We start from the raw sequence: 26,372 nt of genomic DNA, 5'->3' as shown, positions 1-26,372 counted from the left end.
ATTTTTCCCCATGGGTGCTCCAGCCCCAGAGCACCCACGGAGTCGGCGCCTATGATTGTGGCACAGGTGGGCCATGGAGTTTTTATAGCATGTTGGAGGAGCCTCAGAAAGAAAAAAGGTTGAGAACCTCTGCCCTAGTGGGCACAGACTTCTGCTCATTTCCCCCAATCTCAATCCCTTTGACACCACTGCCTCCAACCTGCTCCTGTCTCAGTCTTCTTGCCTACCCAGTCTTCACTACTCAAGCTTCTAGTCACAGCCCTCGGCTCCAACAAATCTCATATTCACCCTCCATACTCACTCTCCCAGTCATCCCCATCTCCACGTCTCTCCCCTTCCCTTCCCCAGACAGTCCCAGTTCGTCATCCAATCTGTTTCCTCCCATTCCAACTGGCTTCCTGTGTCCTGTCCCTGATTCCTTATCCAATATCAGCCCCTGCAGGTCCTTGTCCCAGTTTCTTTTTCCAGAGCTCCCCAGTTCTCCCTCAGCACCCCATTACCATGACAAATTAGTCTCTTCTCTCCCAAATCCCCATTTCCCACACCATCTGTTCCTAGTCCTTTTCCTTTCCAGACAGTCTCGCTCATCCTATCCCAATGCTTCCACTCCCCAGCCAATTGGCTTCCAGTCCCATCCCCACCATTTCCCTCATCAGATTCTAGTCCCAGTCCCCACCCCATCCCCAATTCTCAGTCACAATTTCTCTCCCCCACACCCTCCAGCCCGAATCTCACCAGATTTCTTGTCCTAATCTACCTCTTTCCATCTTTCTTAGTTCCTTCTGCCTTGGAATCCGATAGCTTCCACTTCCATGCTGCATGGGTGCAAGCGGGGGTGGGAGAAAGAGGAGAAGGCGAGGGGAGGGCACACAGACAACGAGAGAGAGACAGGCTCTGTGCTCTCAGTTCCAGTGCCTGGCCCCACTCTGATCCAAAGCAGCTCAGAGCAGCCATTGAAGGAAAAGTCCTTCTTAGCCACTTTAGCTCAATTGGTCTATGTGGATGGAACACATGCAGCCTGGTCAGCACTAGGAGCAGTGAGAGACAGCGAGGATGAAATCTTCTGAGGTTTTAATTATTAAGCTCTAGCAAGTCTCTACTGACTATATGTCAACAGCAATTTTTCAAAGACTTATAACTTGACCAAATTTGTCCAGATTTTAAAGGGACTGGTCAAAGGCACATCCGTGACACAAAGTCCCTCCTCCAAAAACATGAGGGTACTTAAGCATTTATAAAAAGAGGTTGTCAGATTTTTTAAAAAAATTGGGCAACACACTGTATTTCCCGAGCCTCGTTCTTGGAAACTGAAATATTTTGGCTGAAATTTAACAAACAAACAAATAAAAAGTACTTCAGGCTGAGGCAGACACCTGTCTGAAAATTTCAGCTCAAACGGTTAGAGTTTGGCAAAAGGTATAAGCAACTGAAAATCAAGTCTTATAATGTGAAGTATTGGGCAACCGTAATAAAAGGTGGTGCTATCAGTACACTCTAGTATCTCCTCAACTTTGCTTGGGCACTGGAGATTGGAGAAATTTTCTTTCTTTGGTAGAGGTTAATACTGGCTAAGAATGGACAACAAATATGCAGAATTTGGTGAATCTTCTGTATTAACAGCCAGTGGGCAGCAGCTCAGAATACAGGAGACATGACTGCTCTGCCTAAACATTTTCAGTGCTCCTAAGGACTTAACTTTGATGCTTAACTGATGGAAAAATATTTCTTGAATTTACTTAGGGAATGAATACTATGACAGTTGTGAGGTTTACCTGTCTGAATTAAAGTACAATATCAGATCTCATTAGAGAAAATTCCAAGTTTCCAATCAGATGAGGTTTTTTATTTGAGTTACATTGGGAAGACCTCTATAATAGATAGGAAGTATAACACTTTCTGCTAGGGTTCAATCCAGATAGAGCTGTAAGAAGCAGAATGAGGTTTCAAGTTTGGGCTCTATGATCTTGAAGGGCTGGAATAAGGCTGATATCCTGAAAAGCATTTAATGATGGCATTTGTACAAAACCTTTTTTTGTGATCATGCTGAGACGATAATATTACGGAGTTGATCTTTTTACTTGGACATTGTATTACATCCAATATCAAGTCCTCATAGGGGAACTTAAAGCTGTGTTACACTGATTTAACAAGGTACTTAAACTATGGACTTTGCTCCAGCCACAAGAATAAACTTTATTTGTTAACTTTTCTTTCAGTCATGTATTCATTTTAAACCTGTCTGGTCCCAGATGGAGGGTTGGTCTTGCAATAGCAGACCTCATCTGTGAAATAGACACATCCAAAGATCCAGTGTGAGGTCAAACAAGCTTGAGAGCCATCTTCAGCCAGAAAGGCATAAAACAGTATTATTGCCATTCTTATTCCTGATCTGGGGAGCAGTGGAAAAGTGGAAAGACATAACAGGGGCCTTGCCCAGCTTTGCGAGAGGTCATTCACTACCTCATATCCTGGATCCTGAAGCACAGGGAAGTTACAGAGCACTTTACTGTTTCCAGATACAAAGCAGTCACAAACCAGCCCAAACTGACTCATGATGAGCAAGATATTTCTTGGTGCAGGAGCCACTTTGTTAATTTTACTTCTGCCATATAAGTTGTCAGGGTTCCCTCCCCACTCTGAACTCTAGGGTACAGATGTGGGGACCCGCATGAAAGACCCCCTAAGCTTATTTCTACCAGCTTAGGGTAAAACTTCCCCAAGGCACAAACTCTTTGCCCTTGGAGGGTACGCTGCCACCACCAACTGATTTAACAAAGAAGCAGGGAAAGGACCACTTTATATTTATGACATAAGTGTTCATCTCCACTTCTGTGGGCAGTAAACATAGACAGGAAACTTTGATCTGCCCATGGAAGGAGAATTTCTCTCTAGGGTAGTGCTGATCATCAGGGATCCTAGTTTTCCAGCTCCGCCAATCATTATAATAAAATATAATTGCAATTATTGCTATTTGTATTTCTTAGAAATATTTGGTATATGTCTGTATTCTATATTTTCAGAAAATGGGGGGGGTGTAAATGCACAAAAATGCTGGAACGATCCAGTCACAGTGCATTATTCCTTTATTGCTGTCGATAGCCCTGTTGTTTCACCCTCTTGTTTTTGTTTCTTTTCATTCAGTTTATGTTTAGTGCTTTCCATGTGTTCTACAACTGTCTGCCTTCTAACAATCTACAGTCTTGCTATATAGAGTACAGAACAGCACAGCACATTACCATCAACGTGAAATTTGTCCTTGCCAAACTCAGTGACACGGTCTTCAGGGTATTTTTTGAAGTTTCAGCATCTTTTCATAACTTTAATTACTCACATCTAGAGGCTAAAGTGTAATTTCAAATGCATTAAAACATAAACCCCTATATGCTGTTGAGTAACTTCTATACGCCAGAATCAGTTTATTAGAATATGGTTAGCTATGTAAATTTTAAAAAATTCAAAAAAAATCAACCACAAAGAGGGGGAAGTTGCGTGCATTGGATAAGTGATAGTGGTACTTTCTATAAAATTTAGTTAATATATGATGTTGTTTTTTCAAAAATATAAAAACTAAAGATTGTCTGTAAAAATGCAAATTCCACGTTTTTCCAAGGCAAACGGATTTATAGGATCTCTGCTGATCATGTTCTTCCAAGGTTGTGATGAAAACTCTATCAGACACATTAACAACTGCAACCAGAATAGATCTGTAATCCATGGAAGGAGCAGTTCTCTGAGGCTCGACTTATTTTGTTCCAGCTGGTGGACACTGCACTCTCTTTCTGGTGCCCATGTCCATTGAACTAAATCAGGAAGATCCCTTAAAAAAAAAAAAAAAAAAAAAAAAAAAAGGTTCTCTGCATTCACCAGTTGTGGGAGCCGTCCATGAGATCAGAATTCCCAACAGGCTTCAATAAGAATTGGATTTTTGTTTCTGTGACACCACTTGTTTTCCATTATGGTCATCTTCATCTTCTGTGATGTTGTGCAGATGTGGGACCTTGTACCTAATAGACCAAGGCTGATGATCAATCCTATGACTGACTTTCCTGGCACCATGGGTTTTTGTTTGTCCTGAATCCAAGATACTCCAGGAACTATATAATTGTGTAATTTGCTTCAGGTTTCTCTCTGTACAAAATGTTTACCAGAAGAAGTTACTCACGTTTTTCATTAACGATGGTTCTCCAAGATGTGTGTGCCTATGGGTGCTCCACTGTAGGTGTATCTGCACCCGATTGGAGATTTTACATAGCAGTGTCCATTCAGCCAAACATACACCCTCCCTCTCTCATGCACTGCCTCGAGGCTATCTAATGCTGCACAGGCAAACTGCTCTCAGTTCCTTCCCTACCACAGTGCCTCTGTTGGGGTGATGGATCTGTCTGTCGTTTTGGGAGAGTAGCTGAGGAAGGGGTTGAAGAGGAATAGGAGGATACATTGTTAGCTGTCTCAGACATAGGTACCACACTTATCTTGGCTGGGGGGGGTAATAAATATAACTTTTGCTTTTTCCCGCCTTATTTTTAATAGGACCTTCAATATCAGAGGGAATGGAGGAAAGGCGCACAGCAGCTCTCTGCCCCATTGAAGAAGGAAAGAATCTCCTTGCGACTGTTTTCCCCAGTCCAGCTCTGGAGCAGTAGCAGAGACATTTCTTGTTCTGATAAGTAGCAAACAGGTTTATTGCTGGAGTTCCCCCATCAACAGAATAGGCTGTGGAGCTCTGTTGGATTCATTTTCCATTCGTGGTCGTGTGAGAAATTTCGGTCGAGACTGTCTGCTGTTATATTTTTATACTCCTGCCAGGTAAAGTGGCTGATATGAGCACATTGTGGTGGATGCACCAATTCCAGAGTTTTAGTGCTTCCATGCAAAGGGAGGGTGATCTGGGGCCCCCTTCGTGATTTATGTAAAACATGCATGCTATGTTGTTCGTCATGATTTTTATGTAAGTATCCCTGAGGAATGCGAGAAAATGTTCGAAGGTATTTCTGACGGCTCTTAATTCCCAAAGGTCGATATGGAGAACAGTTTCCATGGGGGCCATTTGTCTTGAAGTTTGCAGTTGTTTAGGTGGGTTCCCCAGCCTATCAGAGAGGCATCTATTGTTCGAATCAGTGCTGATAGGGGATCCCTGAACAGACATTGGATGGGTCTTTCCATCATTCCAGAATGTGTATGACCCTGGAAGATATTGACACTGGCTTATTTAGCTTGTTGTTGTTTAGAGTGTAAACAGATCTGAGCCATGTCTGTAGACACCTCATGAGTAATCAGGCATGAGATATCACAAATGTCCACGCTGCGATGTGCCCAAGAAGCTGAAGGCAATTTCTGGCTGGTGTTTGTGGGATGGCTTGAAAGGTCTCTATGAGACTGGTCAGGGTGTTGAATCTATGCAGTGGAAGGAACGCTCTCGCTTGCACTACATCGAGTTGGTCCCTAAAAACTCCAAAAGCTATACTGGAGTCAAAGATGATTTCTGGGCATTGAGTTGCAGTCTCAGTTGTGCAAATATGTGCATAGTTCTTTGGGTGGCTCATAGGGTGTCTTCAAAGGAATCGTCCAGATATGGGTAAATAACTATACCTAACGTTCATAGATGTGCCACTACAACAAGAGGACCTTGGAGAATATTCTGGGTGCGAACAAAAGCCAAATGGAAGCATTCTGTACTGGTAATGGTCCTAGCCAAAGGTAAATCAGAGGAATTTTCTTTGAGACAGTAGGATGGAGATGTCGAAGTAGGCATCCTGTAGGTCAAGGGCTGAAAACCAATCTCTCTGGAGATGGAATAATTGCTGCTAGCGTGATAATCTTGAATCTTTGCGCCTTCACATGGGTGTTTAGTGCTCTTTGATCTAATATGGGTCTCCCACCTCCTTTTCTCTTGGGAATCAGAAAATATCTGGAATAAAAGCCTTTGCCTCTGAGGTGAACAGGGACTGGTTCTGTGGCCCCTAGGCATAGCAGGTGGTCTATTTCCTGATGTAACACTCTCTTATGAGAAAAGTCCCTAAAGAGGGACAAGGGGAAGGGTGGTAAAGTGGACAGAGTAACCCTTAGAAATTATATCCATGACCCATTTGTTGGAAGTGATGTTTTCCCAATTCCAGAGAACGAGAGCTAGGTGACATCTGAAGGGATGTGGAAGGTCTGTATGCTGCAGCAAGTGGTTGCTAGGGGCCTCAACCAAGGCATCAGAATTGGTATTTTGAGATCGGGGGCTGAGACGTTCAAGAGTGACAGGCTGACTGCTTCTGCTTTGCATCATATGTCTTTCATTGTGGCTCACAGTATCACCGGTGGGGGTGACCGGGGTGGTCAGGATCTGTGAGATAGTTGTGAACTAAATTTTCTTTTCTGTCCTAGTACGTAAATTCCTAGAGAGTGCAGAGTGGTTCTGGAATCCTTTTAAGTGTGAAGTGATGCATCAATCTTGTCAGCAAAGAGTCTGAAACCCTCGAAAGGGAGGTTCCCTCAACCATTGTCTGCACTTCCTTCGGCAGCCCTGAGAGGTGTAATCACGAAGCCAGCCTCATTACCACCACCGTCGAAACTGAGAGGGTTATTGTATCCAAGGCGTCCAGTGTAGTCTGCAGCACTGTTCTTGCTATCAGCTGGTGATGACTCATAGGTGATGGCTTGATATTGTTCTTGTTGTGCTTCTGGCAAGTGGTCAATAAAGGTGCTGAGTTTTCTATAAATCATGGTCGTACTTTGCCATTAAGGCTTGGTAGTTTGAAAACCTGAACTGCAGAGTTGCCGAGAAATATGCTTTCCTCCCATATAAGTCCAGCCTTTTCTAGTCTCTGTCATAAAGGGTTGATTTAGCATAGTGCTGCTTTCTTCGTGAATTAACAGCATCCATGAAATACAGTTAAGCTGAAGGTGCATAAAAAGAAAGTCTGCCTCTTTTGGGGGGTGGAGGTGGGGACAGGGACACATAGTACTTCTCGTATGCCCTTTTACATGTTGGCACAATAGAGGCTGGTGTCTGCCATATAACCTTGGCAGGATCTAAAAGCACCTCATTGACTGGATGGGCAATTCTTGAAGAGGAGGAGGTGGTGTGAAAAGTGTCCAGCAATTCGTGGTGGATGTCTTTCACCTCTTTGAGGGCAATTTGCAGTCTGTCAGCAACCCTCTTAGTGAAATCTTGAAAAAACTTAACACCATCGGCCAGTGATTGTGGTGAGAGCATCACCACCTCATCCAGTGAGGAGGAAAAGATATTTGCCAGTGGTGTAGTCTCCTCTTCTAGTCTGGCCACCTGCTACTCAAAAGTTTCCTCCTGAAATTCTGGGGCTCTGGACACAGTGACTGTAGGAGATTGCCTAGTAGACACTCTCTCTCTCTCTCTCTGTAGGAGACACTAGATGCTCGAGAAGCATGGTGTCTACAGGCTGCCCATGGGTCCCAATACAGCGACTGGTGCTAAGGAAAGAGCATGGGTGGCAGCACCCACAGATGGCCATAGCAGGAGGGTTGGAGATGGGAGTGTGAGTGTAGTCGGGAAAATCCTGATTGTTGTAATGATAAGGCATGGTGTGAGGCCAGAGAGAGGTTGTCGTCTTGGTCACTGTCTGACTCCTCACTGGAATAGGGTGGGGCAGATAAGAAAGCTGGAGGTGAATGTCCCAATGCCGCTAATGATTCTGGCAACCAGGACATGCTCAGTACTGTAGTCCTGGTACCAAGCAGCAAGGAGTCTGGCGTCTGACTGAGAACTCTGAAGTAGAGGGGAGGAGGGCGGGTCATGGAGCACCCATAAGGACACACATCTCAAAGAACTATCATCACTGCACAAGATGAGTAACTTCCTCCTCTTTTTTCAAATATTGTCCCTATGGGTGCTCCTCTGTATGTGACTTCACAGCAGTATCCCCTATCGTGGGCGGGGGCTTTGGAGTGGAATCTTTTATTGATAATACTGTTGTTACGAATTACACCTGACAGGACACGCACACAAATGCTGCGAATTACACCTGACAGGACACGCACAGTTCGAATCTAGGCTGAGGCACATAAACAAAGTCCACAACTGCAGAGTTCCCAAAAAACACTAAGTTTATTACGCTCGAGCGTGGTGCCCTCCTGCTGGCCAGGAGGGGACCCAGAATACAGATTATACAAAGGTTATATACTTTTTAGCAAAGCCTGTTGCCCTCGTGCATCGGAAACATTAGCCAATAAACAAATCCTTTTCTTATCTATCATCTATCCCTGCTTGGTGCATTCCTCGTGCTAAACCAGTATGTTAATTACACAGCATGGTCCTAAAGCCATGCATCAGTAACTTTTATTATCAGGATGGGAGGCCTCACATCAAAGGCCAGGAGATAGGGAGTTAGGGACTGAAAAAAAAAACAGATACTGGGAGTCAAGGCAGGCTGGAGACAAGGAGGAGGATTTTCACAGGAAAGCAGTATCTAAGGAACACGCCTCCTGGTGCATGATGTGCTTGTTTTTAGACAATGGTGGGCCCCAAACCAAAATGGAGTCACATGTGCTAACTTTTCCTTAACACTGTGGAGCTGTATATAGCTCCGAGGCAAAAGAGAGTGGCTATTTGACTCTGCATTAGCTCTCACTATCACTGGCAAAAAGGTATTTTCCTCCTGTTGTACTTCACAACCTGCTTGAACTTGCCATATGACCTGTATTCTATTATATAGTGTCTGGCATGGGTCAAGATTGTAAATGGACTTACTCAGTAGCCTTCGCTCTCCATACAGAAAAGATAGTTTGGACATTCCTAGCTACCCTCTCTTGCAATATGAAGGTACAGGGACATTCAATGAAATTGAAAAGCAGCAAATTTAAACCAAGAAGAAAGTGATCTCTCTTTACAAATGCAATGCAGTTAGCTACAACTGCAACAAGTTATCATTGAGCCCAACTGCTTAGCAGGAGTCAAAAAAGAGACTAGCCACTTATATGGATAACAAGAACATTCCACATTACAACAACAAAAAACAAGCTTTGAAAGGGATATAAACCCTCATGCTTTAGGTGCACACCAGCCAGTAACTAATTGTGGTTAGGAAGAAGCTTCTGCTCTGGAGAGGTTATTCCTTAAATGCCTATGGCAAGGTTTCATGGACCTTCCCTCTGGATCACTATGCTGAACTAGATGGACCACTCCACCAGTCTAATTCACTAGGATGATTCCCATATCCCTAAATCAAGTAAAACAAGTGCCACAGAAACAACTGTTAATTATAACTGAGTCTTAGCCCTCCTAAAATCGGCAGTCGTTAACATTTTACTATCCGTAAATTTTATTTTAAGATAGGTGCTTTGTTTGGCCTTTAAAAAAAACATTTATGATTGAGGTATTAATCTCACATTTCTCAAACTCAGACGCCGTTTTCCTTTTTAACACTATCCAGCCATAGGAATCTTGAATCTGCTTATTTGGAAGAAGTGGTGGCAGCCATATATTTCAAATGTCTTGAATGTTTTGTGATACAGAAAGTCTTGCTAGGTTTTTGCCACTTGGTCGCAGAATGCCATAGGCCGTCTTCTAGTCCCATCACTATCCAGTCTGCTTAGTTTCCCCGCAATTTATACCATACAGCTGGGGGCAGAACACTGATCAGAAGAGATTGACTGCAACACAGGAATCTGCATGAACTGAGCTCCCACACCATGACAAAGTGGAACAGTACGAAAAGACAAGAGAGAAATAACTGGAGAGCATCCATACGCTATTCTGTGTTTTTATTTATATTCAGTGGGATAATTAATAAATGCTGTTTCAGTAAGTGACAAGTTAAAGGAGGGATATAACTATTTATAGTATATTGAGGGTATAAACATGAAGGAGAAGTTTTAGGGCAGACCAAGAAAACAGAAATAGGAGAAATGGAAGAATATTAGGAAAAGATAAATTTAGCAGGCAGAATATCAGTAAAGATTTCTCAGCTGGAATATATAAACTTCCTATTTCTTTCATGAAAAGTATTGCAAGCACCAATCTCTTTTAAAAATAAATTGGTGAAACCACTAGAAAATATACTTTAGGTAGAAATCTTGTGTTAGCAAGGGAAAAGGTGTACAAATGACAAATATTTGTCTATAATCACTATTAATATATAATGGCATAACTAGGCATTCTGCAATTAAAGGACTATTTAGCTCATTTCTTTTATGAAACTTCACATACTGGGGCCAACTTGATGCCCTCTCACCTAGTCACTGAAAGACATGAGAAGACTAGGGCATACACTGTATCTTTATCAAAAAAAGGGCTGTCCTGCATTAACTTATTCTGAGGTTAAGTAGCATGGTAACTGTTTGAAGCTGAGCTATCTTGAAATCCTAGTCAGTTTCACACTCCTATCAGAACTGCTGGGAAAGTGGTGCAGTCAAATTTCCCTCTACTAAGGGCATTTTGAAGGGGGAGACACACATACATAGAAATAAATTGAAGTGGATGACAGCAGTGCAGGAAAAGAGGCCAAGAGAAACAACAATCAATTGGATTGGTAACTGGAACAATACAGAATAAAGAATTAATTTCGATATTAGTAACTTGTAAGACGCCCCATTGTATTAATTGATTGATTGATTAAATGAGCCAAGCAAGTCAAAGGTACTAATGAGATGCAGTCATTGTACAACTCTAAACAGTCCTGGTTAAGTTTTTGAGCACAGAGACCTCGACATGCTTAGTCCTATGGCAAGCATACCATTACATTTTTAAAAAACTTTTATTAAAGATACAGAAAAAGGAAAAACAGTTAGTATTTGAAATGTAAGTATTAATTAAGACTTTCATTTTAACAATATTCCTTATTCATTTTCACTTTAGCTATAGAGTTTTCAAAAGGAAAAAATCGTTGGACAGTTTTTCCGATAGTATTAAAGAGGGTAATAACTGTCCTTTTGGGGGGCAGAGTGGAAGAAGAAAAGTCAGTTGAGAGAACTGGAGTTTAACAGCTCCAGACCATGCTTCCTAGGAAAAAAAACAAACACATAAAAGGGAAGAGGAAAGAACAGCAAAGATAGAAAATGCAGCTTTTGTCTCTGGTGCTGATTCCTATTTGCAACCTCACTGCTAGAGAAACACAGCCCAGCAAACAGTCTCATCAACCATTTCAAAACCTCACAAATGTTTACCAGTATCAGGGCTATTTAGGGGATTGCTTTAGCTGCTTCTTTGGTCATGAGGCTTTCACCAGTGTTGCAAAGGATACAGTCTTGTCTCGCTATGCCACTCTTTAATTTAAAAAGAGATGGCAAAAAGATACAAAAGAAGAAATACGGTGGGTGAGGGAAGCATGGCAGGGGGTGGACAAAGTCTCACATTCCAGGCAGTGTTCAGGATTTAGCCAAAGCCAGTGGAGGTGGCAATGTCATCTGGGTCCCTCTCTCTGGCCTGTACATCCCTCAGGCTCAGGTTAGAGAAGGCCCAACGGTCTGATGGTGAATCCCAAGGTCCCAGGCCACAGTGGAAGTGGCAGCCATTATGGTGAAGCTCACTCTTTCCAGTCCACCAGTCTCCCAGCCAGCCTACTTGAGTCTCTCCCCAAAAAAAGCCACAAAGAAAAGTGATAGGGACAAGAGCCCATTCTCTCATTTTATCTACCAATTAGGCTTAATTTACAACCCACCAACTTTGGGCCATTAGTTTCCAGTCCCACACTCCTTTTGTTTACCAGGCATGACATCTCAACACAGTGCTCGAGTTATATCAGTAGGCCTTTTTGTTTGGACTAATTCAGTCCATCTTCCATTTGTAGCTTTTTCCATCAACATTTGTTACAGATGATTGGAATATTTTATATTTAGTCCACTTTCCAACAGTTGGACTTACAATTGGGGGCTTACTAGGCCCAAAATATTACCACAAACCATCTCTTTAAGTATACATGGAAAAACCTTCTCACACAAATATATGCATATATTGCAATCCTAAATTAAATATATATAACCTTATTAAAGCGCACTGTATCTGTGCACTTGCATCTGCACACAACCCACTTATACACATAAGTCAACTGTTCACTTGTTAATACCAGTCCATCCTTAAACAAAATACAACAAATGCAGACATAATATGTCACAAACAGACCACACAGTTTAAGCTCTTTGTTTTTTTTTAACATTAGGATCAGGAGTGGGCAAAGAGCATTCACTGTTCACCTGGTCCAAAGTGAACGCTGTCACATTTGTCCAATTCTTGCGCCTCCAGTTTTCTGTACTTTTCAATATATTCAGCTCCAGCGTTCTCTTTGTTATGTACCCTGAAAAAGAAATGAAAACAAGTTAATGTATCCTTTCTAGCCTCAAGGAAAAGGGTAAACAAATCTCTGGGGACAACAGGGTTACTCAATAACTTCAGGGCCTCCACATCATGCTATGGCAGGATCTACCCTACAGAATGCACCACCCAGGCAGCAATGTTGTCCCTGGTACTTAGATGCTATCCTGGTTATAGCACCACATTTTCTGAACATCTTTACGTTCTGAATTCTAACCCCCCGAGTGACCAATAATGGTGGGGGAGGAGGGCTGACCATTTAGTCCTAATTTTCCCATCAAAATAGAAATTAGGATTTCTTTTGGACAAAAAGCCCAGATAATTCTGCCAAGAAAGGATTAAACAGAACACTATTATTCTTTTTTAATATCCATCTTGCATGATTTTCTGGAGGTAGAATAGTAACATGAGAAAATATGATCATATTTGCAGCCTTAACGAAGTTTGTTATCCTTGAGATAAAAAAAGGGTGGGGGGGTTGTTTTGTTTTTGTGGGGAGGAGGTAGAACAACACTATTAACGAGCATTAGATCAATGGCCTCACTTGAAATCCTAAAAGTTATATTAGTTATGTCTAAGAATCAGGAATATACCTTCTACATCCTGCCAATTCATAAAGTATTCTGTTCTACATAACACATAGCAAACAATATGAACAAGAAGAAAAGGAGTACTTGTGGCACCTTAGAGACTAACAAATTTATTTTAGCATAAGCTTTCATGAGCTACAGCTCAATTCATCAGATGCATTCATTGGAAAATACAGTGGGGAGATTTATACACATAGTGTCAACGTTTGACTCAGACTCACAATGTATCAGACCACTCTGTTTTATTAGCAAAGCTGCTCTGCTAATACATTTAGAAGTGAGCCCCCTGAGTGGGGCTTGTGTCTTTTAATTTATACAGTTTTTTGGAGAACAAGTTACAGAGAAGTTACAGACAAAAGAAGAAAAAGATTTTAGTCACCACCCTTTGAGATCCCTGAGACCAGTCACGTATCTTCAATTACCTGCCACCCTTAACAATCTCCTTTAACAGCTTCCAGTTAACTTAACTAATTGCCCTTCACACCTTCCATTCTGATGCCTGCTTCTCAGACGTGCTGGCTCTATCTTAATTGCTTCTCCATTCAAAAGCTAACTGTCCCTATGTGTACTCCCTCAGATACTTTGTAACATGTTTTGGCATGCCCTCTCATATACAATGTATCCAGCATGTCTCCTTACACAATGTTATACTTCCACAATAGAGAACATGAAACCATGGGTGTTACCATACTCACTGTAACGAGAGTGATCACTTAAGGTGAGATATTACCAGCAGGAGAGCACGGGGGAGGGGGGGTGACACACCTTTTGTAGTGATAATCAAGGTGGCCATTTCCAGCAGTTGACAAGAACGTGTGAGGAACAGTGGGGGGGAACAAACATGGGGAAATAGTTTTACTCTGTGTAATGACCCATCCACTCCCAGTCTCTATTCAAGCCTAAGTTAATTGTATCCAGTTTGCAAATTAATTCCAATTCAGCAGTCTCTTGTTGGAGTCTGTTTTTGACATTTTTTTTGGTTGAAGTATTGCCACTTTTAGGTTTGTAATTGAGTGACCAAAGAGATTGAAGTGTTCTCCCTCTGATTTGTGTCCATTTATTCTTTTACATAGGGACTGTCCAGTTTGGCCAATGTACATAGCAGAGGGGCATTGCTGGCACATATCACATTGGTAGATGTGCAGGTGAACGAGCCGCTGATAGTGTGGCTGATGTGATTAGGCCCCATGATGGTGCCCCCTGAATAGATATGTGGGCACAGTTGGCAACAGGCTTTGTTGCAAGGATAGGTTCTTGGGTTAGTGGTTCTGTTGTGTGGTTGCTGGTGAGTATATGCTTCAGGTTGGGGGGCTGTCTGTAAGCAAGGACTGGCCCGTCTCCCAAGATCTGTGAGAGTGATGGGTCGTCCTTCAGGATAGGTTGTAGATCCTTAATAATGCGTTGGAGAGGTTTTAGTTGGGGGCTGAAGGTGATGGTTAGTGGCGTTCTGTTATTTTCTTTGTTGGGCCTGTCCTGTAGTAGGTGACTTCTGGGTACTCTTCTGGCTCTGTCAATCTGTTTCTTCACTTCAGCAGGTGGATACTGTAGTTGTAAGAACGCTTGATAGAGATCTTGTAGGTGTTTGTCTCTGTCTGAGGGGTTGGAGCAAATGTGCGGTTGTATCGTAGAGCTTGGCTGTAGACAATGGATCGTGTGGTGTGGTCTGGATGAAAGCTGGAGCCATGTAGGTAGGAAAAGCGGTCAGTAGGTTTCCAGTATAGGGTGGTGTTTATGTGACCATCGCTAATTAGCACTGTAGTGTCCAGGAAGTAGATCTCTTGTGTGGACTGGTCCGGGCTGAGGTTGATGGTGGGATGGAAATTGTTGAAATCATGGTGGAATTCCTCAAAGGCTTCTTTTCCATGAGTCCAGATGATGAAGATGTCATCAATGTAGCACAAGTAGAGTAGGGGCATTAGGGGACGAGAGCTGAGGAAGCGTTGTTCTAAGTCAGCCATAAAAATGTTGGCATAGTGTGGGGCCATGCGGGTACCCATAGCAGTGCCGCTGAGTTGAAGGTATACATTGTCCTCAAATGTGAAATAGTTATGGGTGAGGACAAAGTCACAAAGTTCAGCCACCAGGTTAGCCGTGACATTATCGGGGATAGTGTTCTTGACGGCTTGTAGTCCATCTTTGTGTGGAATGTTGGTGTAGAGGGCTTCTACATCCATAGTGGCCAGGATGGTGTTTTCAGGAAGATCACCGATAGATTGTAGTTTCCTCAGGAAGTCAGTGGTGTCTCGAAGATAGCTGGGAGTGCTGGTAGCGTAGGGCCTAAAGAGGGAGTCTACATAGCCAGACAATCCTGCTGTCAGGGTGCCAATGCCTGAGAAGATGGGGCATCCAGGATTTCCAGGTTTATGGATCTTGGGTAGCAGATAGAGTACCCCCAGGTCGGGGCTCCAGGAGCGTGTCTGTGCGGATTTGTTCTTGTGCTTTTTCAGGGAGTTTCTTGAGCAAATGCTGTAGTTTCTTTTGGTAACCCTCAGTAGGATCAAAGGGTAATGGCTTGTAGAAAGTGGTGTTGGAGAGCTGCTGAGCAGCCTCTTGTTCATATTCTGACCTATTCATGATGACAACAGCACCTCCTTTGTCAGCCTTTTTGATTATGATGTCAGAGTTGTTTCTGAGGCTGTGGATGGCATTGTGTTCTGCACGGCTGAGGTTATGGGGCAAGTGATGTTGCTTTTCCACAGTTTCAGCCCGTGCATGAACAAGCTGCCTTCTGGATCCCCTCCGAAACAAGAGCAGCAGATGTACAGTAAAGAATTTAAAAGTTTGAATAATTAAAAGTGAACAATTTGGCTTATTGTTGGAGTGATACATCAAAATCTTCACAGCAAAAAAAGTTTTAGTGATAATTCCTTTCTAATAATGGCTGTTTGCTTGCTTGGACTACAAAATAATTAGTCTGTCATCAGTTTCAATCATTCTGCTCCCTTCCCAGTCTACCATTTCAGTTTCTTGTCTACCCCAGCCCACCACTACAAACCCATAAATCAAAACTATGTTCTGGCAATTAAATACTACTGCAAGCACTCTGCACCCGCTGCTACTTCTGTTTAGTCCATTGCTAATCTCAGTCCATTGTTAGTTCAAACCATATTCCAATGACGTTCTCACAGAAACACTTTGTTGTACGATCATCTAGTCTATACATTTCCTTGGCCCGAACAATCAAGCAGAACAGTGGGACCACTCACCCCAGGGCAGCTGCAGGGGGTTCCCCCACCAGGGCTGGGAGTTGCAGGGCTGCTGGCTGGGAGTTCCAGCCCCAGGGGAAAAAATGTCATGGAGGTCAATGGAAGCCATGGATTCCATGACCTCCGTGACACAATCGTAGCCTTAGTTATACGCAATTGAAAACAGTGCCTTACATAGGAAGTGTTAAGCAACCTTAATTATAGCGAATACTAATGCCCTCACCTATAATACAAATGCTCTATGATCTGTCATGGCTGTCTGTGGTTGGAACATAACATGTTAGTATATACCAATGAAGCCCTAAATAGCCTGTGACCTGCCTATTTTTAGAAATACTTTAGATCAGTGGATGAGCCCGAGCTGGAGCTTCCTTGGCCTCAAAGGATACGTCTACACTGCAGTTAGATACCTGCAGCTGCTCCGTGCCAGCTGGCTTGGGCAGTTCAACTGCATTGTAGATGTTCAGATTCAGGCTGAAACCTTGGCCCTAGGATCCTGTGGGGTGGGTAGTTCCCAGAGCTCTAGCTGCACACGGAGCCTAAACATCTACATCACAATTAAACAGCCCCTTATTCTGGACCCCATGAGCCTCCATCAGGGGCCCACTGCAGGAGTCTAACAGCAGGCAGACTTAACCAAAGAGAAGTCTGGCTGGCAAGATGTACTCTATGAAGGCACCTGGGTGATGTTTAAGGGGAAATATTTACAGAAGGTGGGATACTTTTCCTCATTTACCTTTTGCTATATGATTTAACTACTGTCATTTTTGCAGGGCTGGTACTGATTTTATTTTTTTCACTGTTTTCAACTGTTTTTAAATAACTTATTGGCACATGTTTGGAACAGACACCTTTGTGGTAGTATTATAAATCCAAACAATATAAAAAAATTAATGTCAAATGAACAAAATACAACTGTCATTTCAGAAGAATTACTAGAAGGGAAACACAGTTTAACACGAGAAATTGTTGGCACATTCAGCTGTAAATGCTCTCAGTGCACTGAGGGCGCCTTGCTTTAAATAAATTCAGCAAGAGAAAGGTCTTCCTTTACTTGAAGCTATAAAATGACCTCCAATAGGTCAACCAGGCAAACATAACAAAAGGAAATCACTCAGTAAATTTTAAATTAGAAGACTCTTTTGAAATATCAGACAAAACAGACTCTTTTGAACAGTTTTCACAATGGAAAAAATGACAAAGCTCAGCCACTATTACATTAACATGCCAGGCCCAACTAAAGGAAAATGTCTTGTTTAATGAAACATACTAAAATATTTATATACACTGAATATAGTGCGTTTTAGGTGCTAGTATTTTAAAAATTGTTAAATACAAAGATGTATACATAATGACGTTCCCTGAAAAATAACTGATTCCCCCAACAAGTGCTTGACCTATGAAGAGAATGTTAAGTGTAATGGCAAACAAAAATTGTTAAGGATGTGTCCTTTTAAGGAGGAAGATACTTTCTGGGGAAGAAGCAAGAGACTGTAATTTTCCACTTAATACAACTCTGTTTGTGGAGAAGGAAAAAAAAAACCAAACAAACAATCTGCAACTGTTCCAGTCTTGGATTTGCCATTAATTTCACCTTAAAAAAGATGTGAATGCACCTTAAATTGGATACCATGCATAAGCTTAATCAGAATAGTTAGTGAACGATCACAAACAAAGTGTTCTTGGATGAGGTTTACAAAAAACACTTTACTGTCATGTTTCTGATACACTTATTTTTCCCACTTTAATTTCCATATTTCATTCACCAGAACACTGCTGTTAGTATGGGACTAAGAGTTATACTTAAAAACTAATGTGATTCACTTTCTAGATCAAAAAAGAAATGGTCTGAACTAAGTTGTTGCTATCCAGTACAAGAATGCTCTCCCGCTTCTCTCCCAGTAGCATAGCTTCCTCTTTTCTCCTCTTCACACAAACCTCAGAAAAAAAGGACAGAAACCTAAAGCTGCAAAGGAATTGTTGTATAGGGAGCAGTACTACTACTTTAAAATTTTAGTATAATACACAGACTGTTTCATGGCCTCTTTTCTGAAGCTAAAATAATGTGACACTTTACATAACTGAACATTTGCTATAACAGCAAATAACCTTCAACTAGGGTTTGCTGAAGGTCACAATAAAAGTGTCTTTCCTTTTACTGGCAGTTGATATTCAATACTTTGAGTTTGTAATCTTAACTACAAAGATATGCTAACTTAAAAGAAAATGTACAGCCAGTCAAAAGTCCTAATACTCAATCCTATAAGGCATGCAGAATGATTTTAGAAATTCAGCTTCAGGGCTTTATATTTACATTCTAAATAAAAAAAAAACTGAAAATGGTAGCACTACAACAGGAAGCCACTAGTGGAAATATTACTGTTCTGAATTAGGGCAGTGTAGCCATCAAACACTGAGTTACACAATATAAAAGCTGAATTAAGGTAAGGATTTTTAAGAGTCAATGAGTTTTATGCTCTGAACTCCCTAAGGCTCTGTAACAATGGATTTTTCAAAATTTAAAAGACATACCATTTTCTCAAAATAAAAAGCTTTATATTTAAAAATATTAAATGACTGAACAGATGTTTCTCATGCTAGTTACTTGTAATTTCCTAAGAGGAGGAAAGTTAAGTCAAAAAAAAGTCCATTGGCACAACTACACGTTTCAGTTGAAGTATAAGCACCAAAAACCAAACCCCACCACAATATTTATATTTTGAAGAATGGAAAAGAAAACTTTTGGTTTCAGACAAAACAATTTAGTTTCAGTGTCTGAAAAATAACAGCTTTTTACTATAACAATAGTTCTTTGAGACCTTCTGTATCCTGCCAACTCTACAGCAAAAGAAAGAGTAGCAGCCACTAACTCCAAGGAGAAAGCCACACACTCACCACAATAGCAGGCAACACCCCTGCTACTTAAAGACGTTTGGGAGGGAAGGATGACCTTTGTGATCAGCGGAATCTTGGCATACCCTGCTGAGCTCTGTGGAATTGGCTTCCCCTTTGTGATCTCTGGGCTCCATCTTTTCTCCTCTGGTCTTTTGGTTCCACAGGACAATTTGGAAGAGCAACAGTATTCGCTCATGAACTACTCACTCAGGATACTAAAATGAGCTGTCACAGCAGGTTGTGTAACCCTTCATACCATAATTGTCCCTCTCCTTTCTTACATGCTTTAATAGGTCAAATCATTGAAATGTTTACATTTCAATTACTGTAACTCACCATACAAATTAATCCATCATAGAGATGCACAGAGCAGTTTCCCCCTCTCAAGCTATCGTTTCGGACTCTCTGCAGACATCTATATAGTGGGTACACACTGTTCATCTTTACATGGTCTTCTTCACAAGCATAAAGCCAAGAAACTTTCATAAAACAAAAAGTGATCCTAGAGAACAAAGTAGCAGACTTCTAAGTTAAGTGTAACTCAGCCTAAATCAAGCCCTGTGAAGGAATGCTAACTTTGTAGGCCTGGCAGACTGTGCTAAATTCCAAAACAGCTACATGAAGGTTAGTGTCTAAAGGCCTTGGATTATAATACTGAAGCGTCCATTACCAACACTGCAGACACTATAATTGAGACTCAAATTAAATGTATACCTCAAATTAAAAAAAACACAGAGGACCAAAAAAGTGCCACCAAAGTAAAAGAAGTGGTTAGAGGCAAAAACGCATCCTTTAAAAATTGGAAGTCAAATCCTATTGAGGAAAATAGAAAAGAGCATAAACTCTGGCAAGTGAGGTGTAAAAATATAATTAGGAAGGCCAAAAAAGAATTTGAAGAACAGCTAGCCAAAGACTCAAAAAGTAACAGCAAAAAAAAAAAAAAAAATTTAAGTACACCAGAAGCAGGAAGCCTGCTAAGCAATCAGTGGGGCCACTGGACAATTAAAATGCTAAAAGACTACTCAAGGACAGTAAGACCATTGCAGAGAAACTAAATGAATTCTTTGAATCAGTCTTCAAGGCTGAGGATGTGAGGGAGATTCCCAAACCTGAGCAACTGTCCCAGATTGAGGTGTCATTAAGAGAAGGTTTTGGAACAAACTGGTCAATTAAATAGTAATAAGTCACCAGGACCAGATGGCATTCACCCAAGAGTTCTGAAGGAACTCAAATGTGAAATTGCAGAACTACTAACTGTGGTATATAACCTATAATTTAAATCAGCTTCTGTACCAGATGACTGGAGGATAGCTAATGTGATGCCAATTTTTCAAAAAGGCTCAAGAGCCAATCCTGGCAATTACAGGCCGGTAAGCCTAACTTCAGTACCAGGCAAACTGGTTGAAACTATAGCAAAGAACAGAATTATCAGACACACAGAAGAACATGATTTGTTGGGGTAAGAGGCAACATGGATTTTGAAAAGGGAAATCATGCCTCAACAATCTACTAGAATTTTCTGTGGGGGTCAACAAGCATGTCGATAACGGTGATCCAGTGGATATAGCATACTTGGACTTTTAAAAAGCCTTTAATACAGTCCCTCTCCAAAGGCTCTTAAGCAAAGTAAGCAGTCATGGGATAAGACGGAAGGTCCTCTCATGGATCAGTAAGTGGTTAAAAAACAGGAGACAAAGGGTAGGAATAAATGGTCAGTTTTCAGAATGGAGAGAGGTAAATAGTGATGGCCCCTGGGGTCTGTACTGGGACCAATTCTGATCAACACATTCATAATGAAGGATCTTATCAAAACTGCTTGAAGAGATTCAAAAAAGTAGTTCACTCTGGCACTTGCACTTCTTGCTGCGAGCGAGTGACCAAACAAACACACAGTTGCCCGGCTAAACAAGTCAAGAGGAAATCTAGGAAATGGAGATGGGAGAGAAGACTATTGAGTCCAAAAGGTGACTGGCTACCTTCTGGCCTAATCTGCGTAACAGGAGGAGCTACTACTGAAGTTCAGAAAGGGCTATTATTAATTAAAATGGAGAAGCAGGAATGGATAAGTACATAGTCAATTCACCGCATGTATAACAGTGGGGCACCCCAAGTAAAATACTAGAAATAGTTTTCCATACATTTACTGTGATCTAGAAAAGGGGGTGAATGGTGTGGTAACAATTTGATTACAGAACTTAAATTAGTAAATTTATAGGAAGGATTGTGATCAATTCCTGAAGAACCTAAGCAAACTAGATAACTGGGCAACACAACGGGCAGATGAAGCTAGAGAAAAGAAAGGTAAGACTACTTTACTACTTACTTCAAGGTAAGACTACAATTTGAGATTTTTCTATACACTGATGAGTTTATCTCAGGAAAGAGCTAAAATATTGTGGAAAACTAACTGAAGGCACATGCTCAATCTGCAGCACCAAAGTAAATTGTGCTGTATTGAGCAAGAGATAGGAAAAATATACAGAATTTTATCAACTGATGGTATGGTTTCACCTAAGTATTATACACAGTTTTGGTCATTGTATCTTAAAAATGACCAAGAAAGATTCAGAGAAGGATAATGAAAATGGTTAAAATGTACTGATTCAGGGATGGGTGAAGAGAAGGGGGTTAAAGGACTAAGGGTAAAATTTTCAGAAGCACTTAAGTCCCATTTCCAGAAGTGACTTAGGCTCCTAAGTCTTAAAGTCAATGATATCTAAGTGCCTAAATTACTTTTGAAAGTGTGATTTAAGTGCTTTTGAAAATTTTTCCCTAGGTCTACTAAGTGAGGAAGGAAAAACAAGAGTGAGGAGAGATAGTACAGATTGCTAACATAATGATCTCGAAAAAGCCAGTTAGATGCATCTATTGCCAATAAGATAAGAACCAGCGAGCACTCACAATTAAATGGCCACAAATTTAATGTTAAGAAGGAAATACTTTGTGCCATGTGTAATTTAACTATGGAACTATGTGAAGGATATCATTGAGGCAAACAACGTAATAATTTTTAATAAGAATTTATTCTCTAATTTACTAATTAGGATAAAATTCCTTAATACTTCAGGGTATAAGCCAATTTACCAGCTGAGGCCAAGCACAAATGTCCACCTAATGGTACTGTAGTAAGTGGGGGGAATTATGCCTCCCGAGGAAGCATTCAGGATTGGCCACTGGATATCAGACTAGATTAACTATTGATCTGCTTTGAATCATCCCTAATTCAAAGCCTCACTGAATAGGGATTTGAAGTTTATATGAAGGCATATATAGTATGGATGCTGAGTTTCACTGTTTTATGTCAATGCAATGTTAAAGAACATTTTCAATTTACATCCCCACAAAATACATTAAGGTAACAAGCAAAGCATTGTAGATACAATATCTTTAAAGACTGCTGCTCACTATGGTTTTAAAGTCATGTATCTTCCAGTATTCACCTTCTTGCTTTTTAAAGTTTATATTGCCCAGGTATTGTACAACAGTTTATTTTCTGACACAATACAATCTGATATACTTTTCGAAAAAAAAGTGGTGACACACTAACTGTACTGGAAGAGAGGTGGCAGGAAACATTTTAATTTCAACTGAAAATTTGTGACGACAGTTCTGTCATTATAAGCCCAGCTCTTTTCTTTTTCATAGTACCATATACAATGCAATGTGAAAACCTTCCAGTTGAAGATGATTAATGCTGACATCTGAATTTTTCCAATGTTTAAGTAGTATCAGCTTTAATAACAGCCATACACGTCATCCTTTATATTGCATGACATTTGGAACAGTTTTACACAATCCCTGTTCTTCCAACAATTCAACAAAACAGTGGAGAGGTAAAAGCAGGAGAGAACAATACTTACAGCAGAAGAGAGAGTCACTAAAACAAACAATACAGAGAGAAGAACAGAAGGCATTTTATATATCATGCCTGCTGTTTAGATTAATAGGAACAGACCTGATAACTGGAACGGAAAATGGCTGCTTCAGCGACCTTTAGCATGCACAATATCATCCCTGAAAATGAAACTTGAAGTGGATATTTTCAATATAATCAACAAGAAAAAAGAACAAGAGATTCACATTCAGTTAAGGGAGAAAAAAAAGTCTATGGTAAGACTTAAAATCCTGTTTTTACTTCAGTCTGAGTTTAATTTACGCCATTGTTCTAACCCTTTATTCATTATAATTAGATTAATATATTTTCCATGGGGTACTGTAGTGGTGCGAAGTTGCTTCTTTAACTACATCTGAAATGATAATTAAAAATGCTAACAGCTAAACTCTACAACTAAAAACAGTTTTAATGCCATGAGATGAAATTCATCAGAAAACAGAGTATTATGATAGCCTAAAAATCTCTGAGCAACTACCTTGTAAGTTGCTTTTTACTGTCACTGCTCAGTTAAGAGAGCTTTCACAAGATCTCACCAGAAAATGATTACTGTTACACATTTACAACTGTAAAGAAACAGCCTCATATATATTTCCCCCAAACTAACAGAATACGAAAAATCTTTAGCATCTAAGACCTGAAAGTTTAGACAGACAATAAAAGGAACAGTTATTTTTAGCGCTCTAAAGGTATAAAAATACAGCACCAAATTCTGACCTACAGCTATGCACAGCCAATCACCACATCATGCGACAGTCTTAACTTTAGCTAGAAGCGCATCTGTAGTTGCTTCAGATATTGTTATTCGTCTGACGACCAACAATACCTTTGGATGTATTTAGCAAAAAGCATCTGAAATCGCTGCCATCTTTTTTTAAATTGCTGCCATAGGCAGAACTCAATTCAAAGGTAGGAGACCTTAATGGACTCTGTGGAAAATACTTAGTTGCCAATGCTAGGTCAACAGGATTTCTCTCTACATTACAAGATGAATTAAACTTAAAAGCAGAAGGAATCGAAATCTCATGCTCAGTCCAGACAGTTATTCTTCCAAGCACAGTTTAAGTGAGTAAATTGGGAAAACTTTTTTTCTTTCAATAGTGGCTACAGCTCAGAAACTGAGTATGCTAGAATAAGAAGAGATCTCAATTCAAGCAAACTCAACCGCAACAACTGGTTCACAAACAAGTGCATCAAAGGTACAGTATGTTATTTTACCCAAGTTAGTGTACTGTTTTGTAATAAATGTGACTAAAAGTTACACCTATATAACAAAAATATATAATTTAATTTCTGTTACAGTTTTCCAGATGCTAATGAGTAAATAAGAAAAATGTATTTAAAATAAAATACAGGTATGGGATTTTAAAGAGTGACAAATGCAGAATCACACTACCTATCTCTAAATATTGAACAACAACTGCTTAGGAATTCCTTTAACTGAAAATTTATCATTTTGATCATCATATATTAAAAGCATTTCAGGGTAACAATTTATCAAATGATATTTTCTACTAAGGATGACAATTCAGTTTCAAAGTCTAGTAAATTTTAGTATGATTTAATGGTGCAGATAAAACTACCGAAGAGATAAACTGCTACAACAGTCTCTTTCCATCTTTTTAAAAATGGTAACATGTCATATTTAATTTGAGTTTGGAGGCTTTGATCAGTTACTTCTTAAAGTGTATTAAAAAACTATTTTAACATTGAGCATATGCATATCTATATCAAACGCACCACAAAAAGCATTCTGAATTTTCCATTAATCTTTTTCATGGAAAACAAACACTACAGTTTACCATACAAAGCACTATAATGTTCAATCTTCTCATAGCTAAAAAATGCCACTTTTTGGTTGGATGAAATGGTCAAAAAATGATTCCTACAAATCTGCCAAATATCCTGGCTCAGAAGTAGTGACCAAGACCCTGCTGAGGGAATTGAAATGGCACCTGAAAGAGCGTGAAAGATTAGTACAAGAGATTGAAAATGAACAAAGAGTCCAGAAAAATGGTGTGGATTACAACTGGCTGAAGAACTACCAAAATCCTCAAGCCACAATCCCAGCTACTGAACAAAGGCAGCTTGAAGTCCTTTGTTCACAAATTCAACCTTGCCAAACTGGAACTGTTCTTAGCAGGTAACAATTTTTCTTTCTTGTTACTGTAATTGTCACTTTCTAGGCAACAATTAAGTTCTCCTTATTCTTGTTCAACATTCCAATTCAAAGTTGTTAAAATTTGGTGGTGTTTTTTTCCCCAAAGTAACAATGATTAGGAATTTAAATGAAGACTTATTTGTATAGCTTCCTATAGCTTCTCTAGAAATAACTCTTTAATTTCATAACACAGTACACTGACTAAAGGTCTTCTATATTTTTATTGCATGATCTTCAAAGCACCAGAGAGATAATATAATGCTTAGACATCTGACACCCATCATTTACCTGATGACCACAGAATTGAGTTAGAGTATTAACACAATATTTTATATACAAGCCTCCAGTCTCTTCACATTTTAAAGGGATTGTAATTAAGCATGTCCCAACATTTAGTTAAAACACACATCAATAATTAACTTTTTCTACGTGATATTTTATATGTAAATTCCCCAAATGATATATTTTTATATAGTTTCCTGGGCTGAGTGGGAAGAATAGAACAAACCTATGATCCCTTTAAAGCCCAAAAAATACTTGAGGGCAAAGTCAGTTTAAATCAATTTACCAAGACAGCTTAATACAAAAAAAAAAAAAAAAAAATAGTATCCACCGATCTTAACAGCTGTACTGCATCCAAATGCATTGTAGGAGCTTTTTTATTTTTCTCTTCTTTTTTTGGAATAAAGGAAACAAGTGAGGCCAGAAAGTAGTTTTTTTCCCTAAAAAAAGGAAGAGGAGGAAAAGTGTTCTGGAATAGTTTTCAGCACTGACAAATTACATTTCAATTCTTTTTTTGTTTCTAGATTTCGTGAAGTTTTGGCAGAAAATGATGTCTTACCATGGGAAATAGTCTACATATTCAAGCAAGTTTTAAAAGATTTTCTAACTACAACTGAGAAGGAAAACCAACAAGACCAACTGGTAGATGTATGGAATACAAATTGCTCTGAACATTTCACAGTGCCTGGTTACAGCTCTAACAAATCGGACAAAGATGAAATTCCCACAGTTTCAAGTTACGTTGACAAAAATACACAGAGCATGTTTCCCACTTTTTCTCACCGAATCTGGAATCTTCCACATTACTATCCATCAAGTTAAAATTTTTCTTCAGTTATCTGAGTTCCCTTTTATCATCCCAATTCAGAGACGTAAAAACATATAGGAATAAGAAATATGGCATGCTCCCCTTTGTTGCAAGCTCAGAATTTTAAATCCCTAATTATAGTATCTATACATTTTACAAACTTTAATTAAAATCATTAGCCTTTTTACCATTACTATTCCAAGGATGTTGTGTTTAAGGGCACCTTTTAATATAAAGATATGAAAAATATAACCGTAGATCTTTCCA

At 40.0% G+C, this 26,372-nt stretch overlaps 2 protein-coding genes across 4 annotated transcripts in view; one reads left to right on the top strand and one right to left on the bottom strand.

Annotated features, from left to right (window-relative positions):
* TDRD9 (tudor domain containing 9) overlaps window positions 1–26,372 on the bottom strand; it is a 164,265-nt gene that overhangs the window by 133,219 nt on the left and 4,674 nt on the right. For all 3 annotated transcript variants that reach the window (XM_075129909.1, XM_075129910.1, XM_048855410.2), the window contains exon 2: window positions 12,154–12,254. In XM_075129909.1, coding sequence (XP_074986010.1) covers window positions 12,154–12,254 — 101 coding nt within the window. The remainder of the gene's footprint in view (window positions 1–12,153; window positions 12,255–26,372) is intronic.
* On the top strand, window positions 22,753–26,323 carry RD3L (RD3 like). Its single transcript, XM_048855408.2, has 4 exons — window positions 22,753–23,072; window positions 23,956–24,053; window positions 24,692–24,997; window positions 25,822–26,323. Exons 3-4 carry the CDS (start codon window positions 24,699–24,701, stop codon window positions 26,117–26,119), a joined length of 597 nt encoding a protein of 198 aa, XP_048711365.1. The 5' UTR covers window positions 22,753–23,072; window positions 23,956–24,053; window positions 24,692–24,698; the 3' UTR covers window positions 26,120–26,323.

The sequence above is a fragment of the Caretta caretta genome, chromosome 6, assembly GCF_965140235.1.
Source record: "Caretta caretta isolate rCarCar2 chromosome 6, rCarCar1.hap1, whole genome shotgun sequence".
Lineage (NCBI taxonomy): Eukaryota > Metazoa > Chordata > Testudines > Cheloniidae > Caretta > Caretta caretta.
The sequence above is the reverse complement of the archived record's forward strand: the minus strand, read 5'-3'. Positions and strand labels throughout refer to the sequence as shown.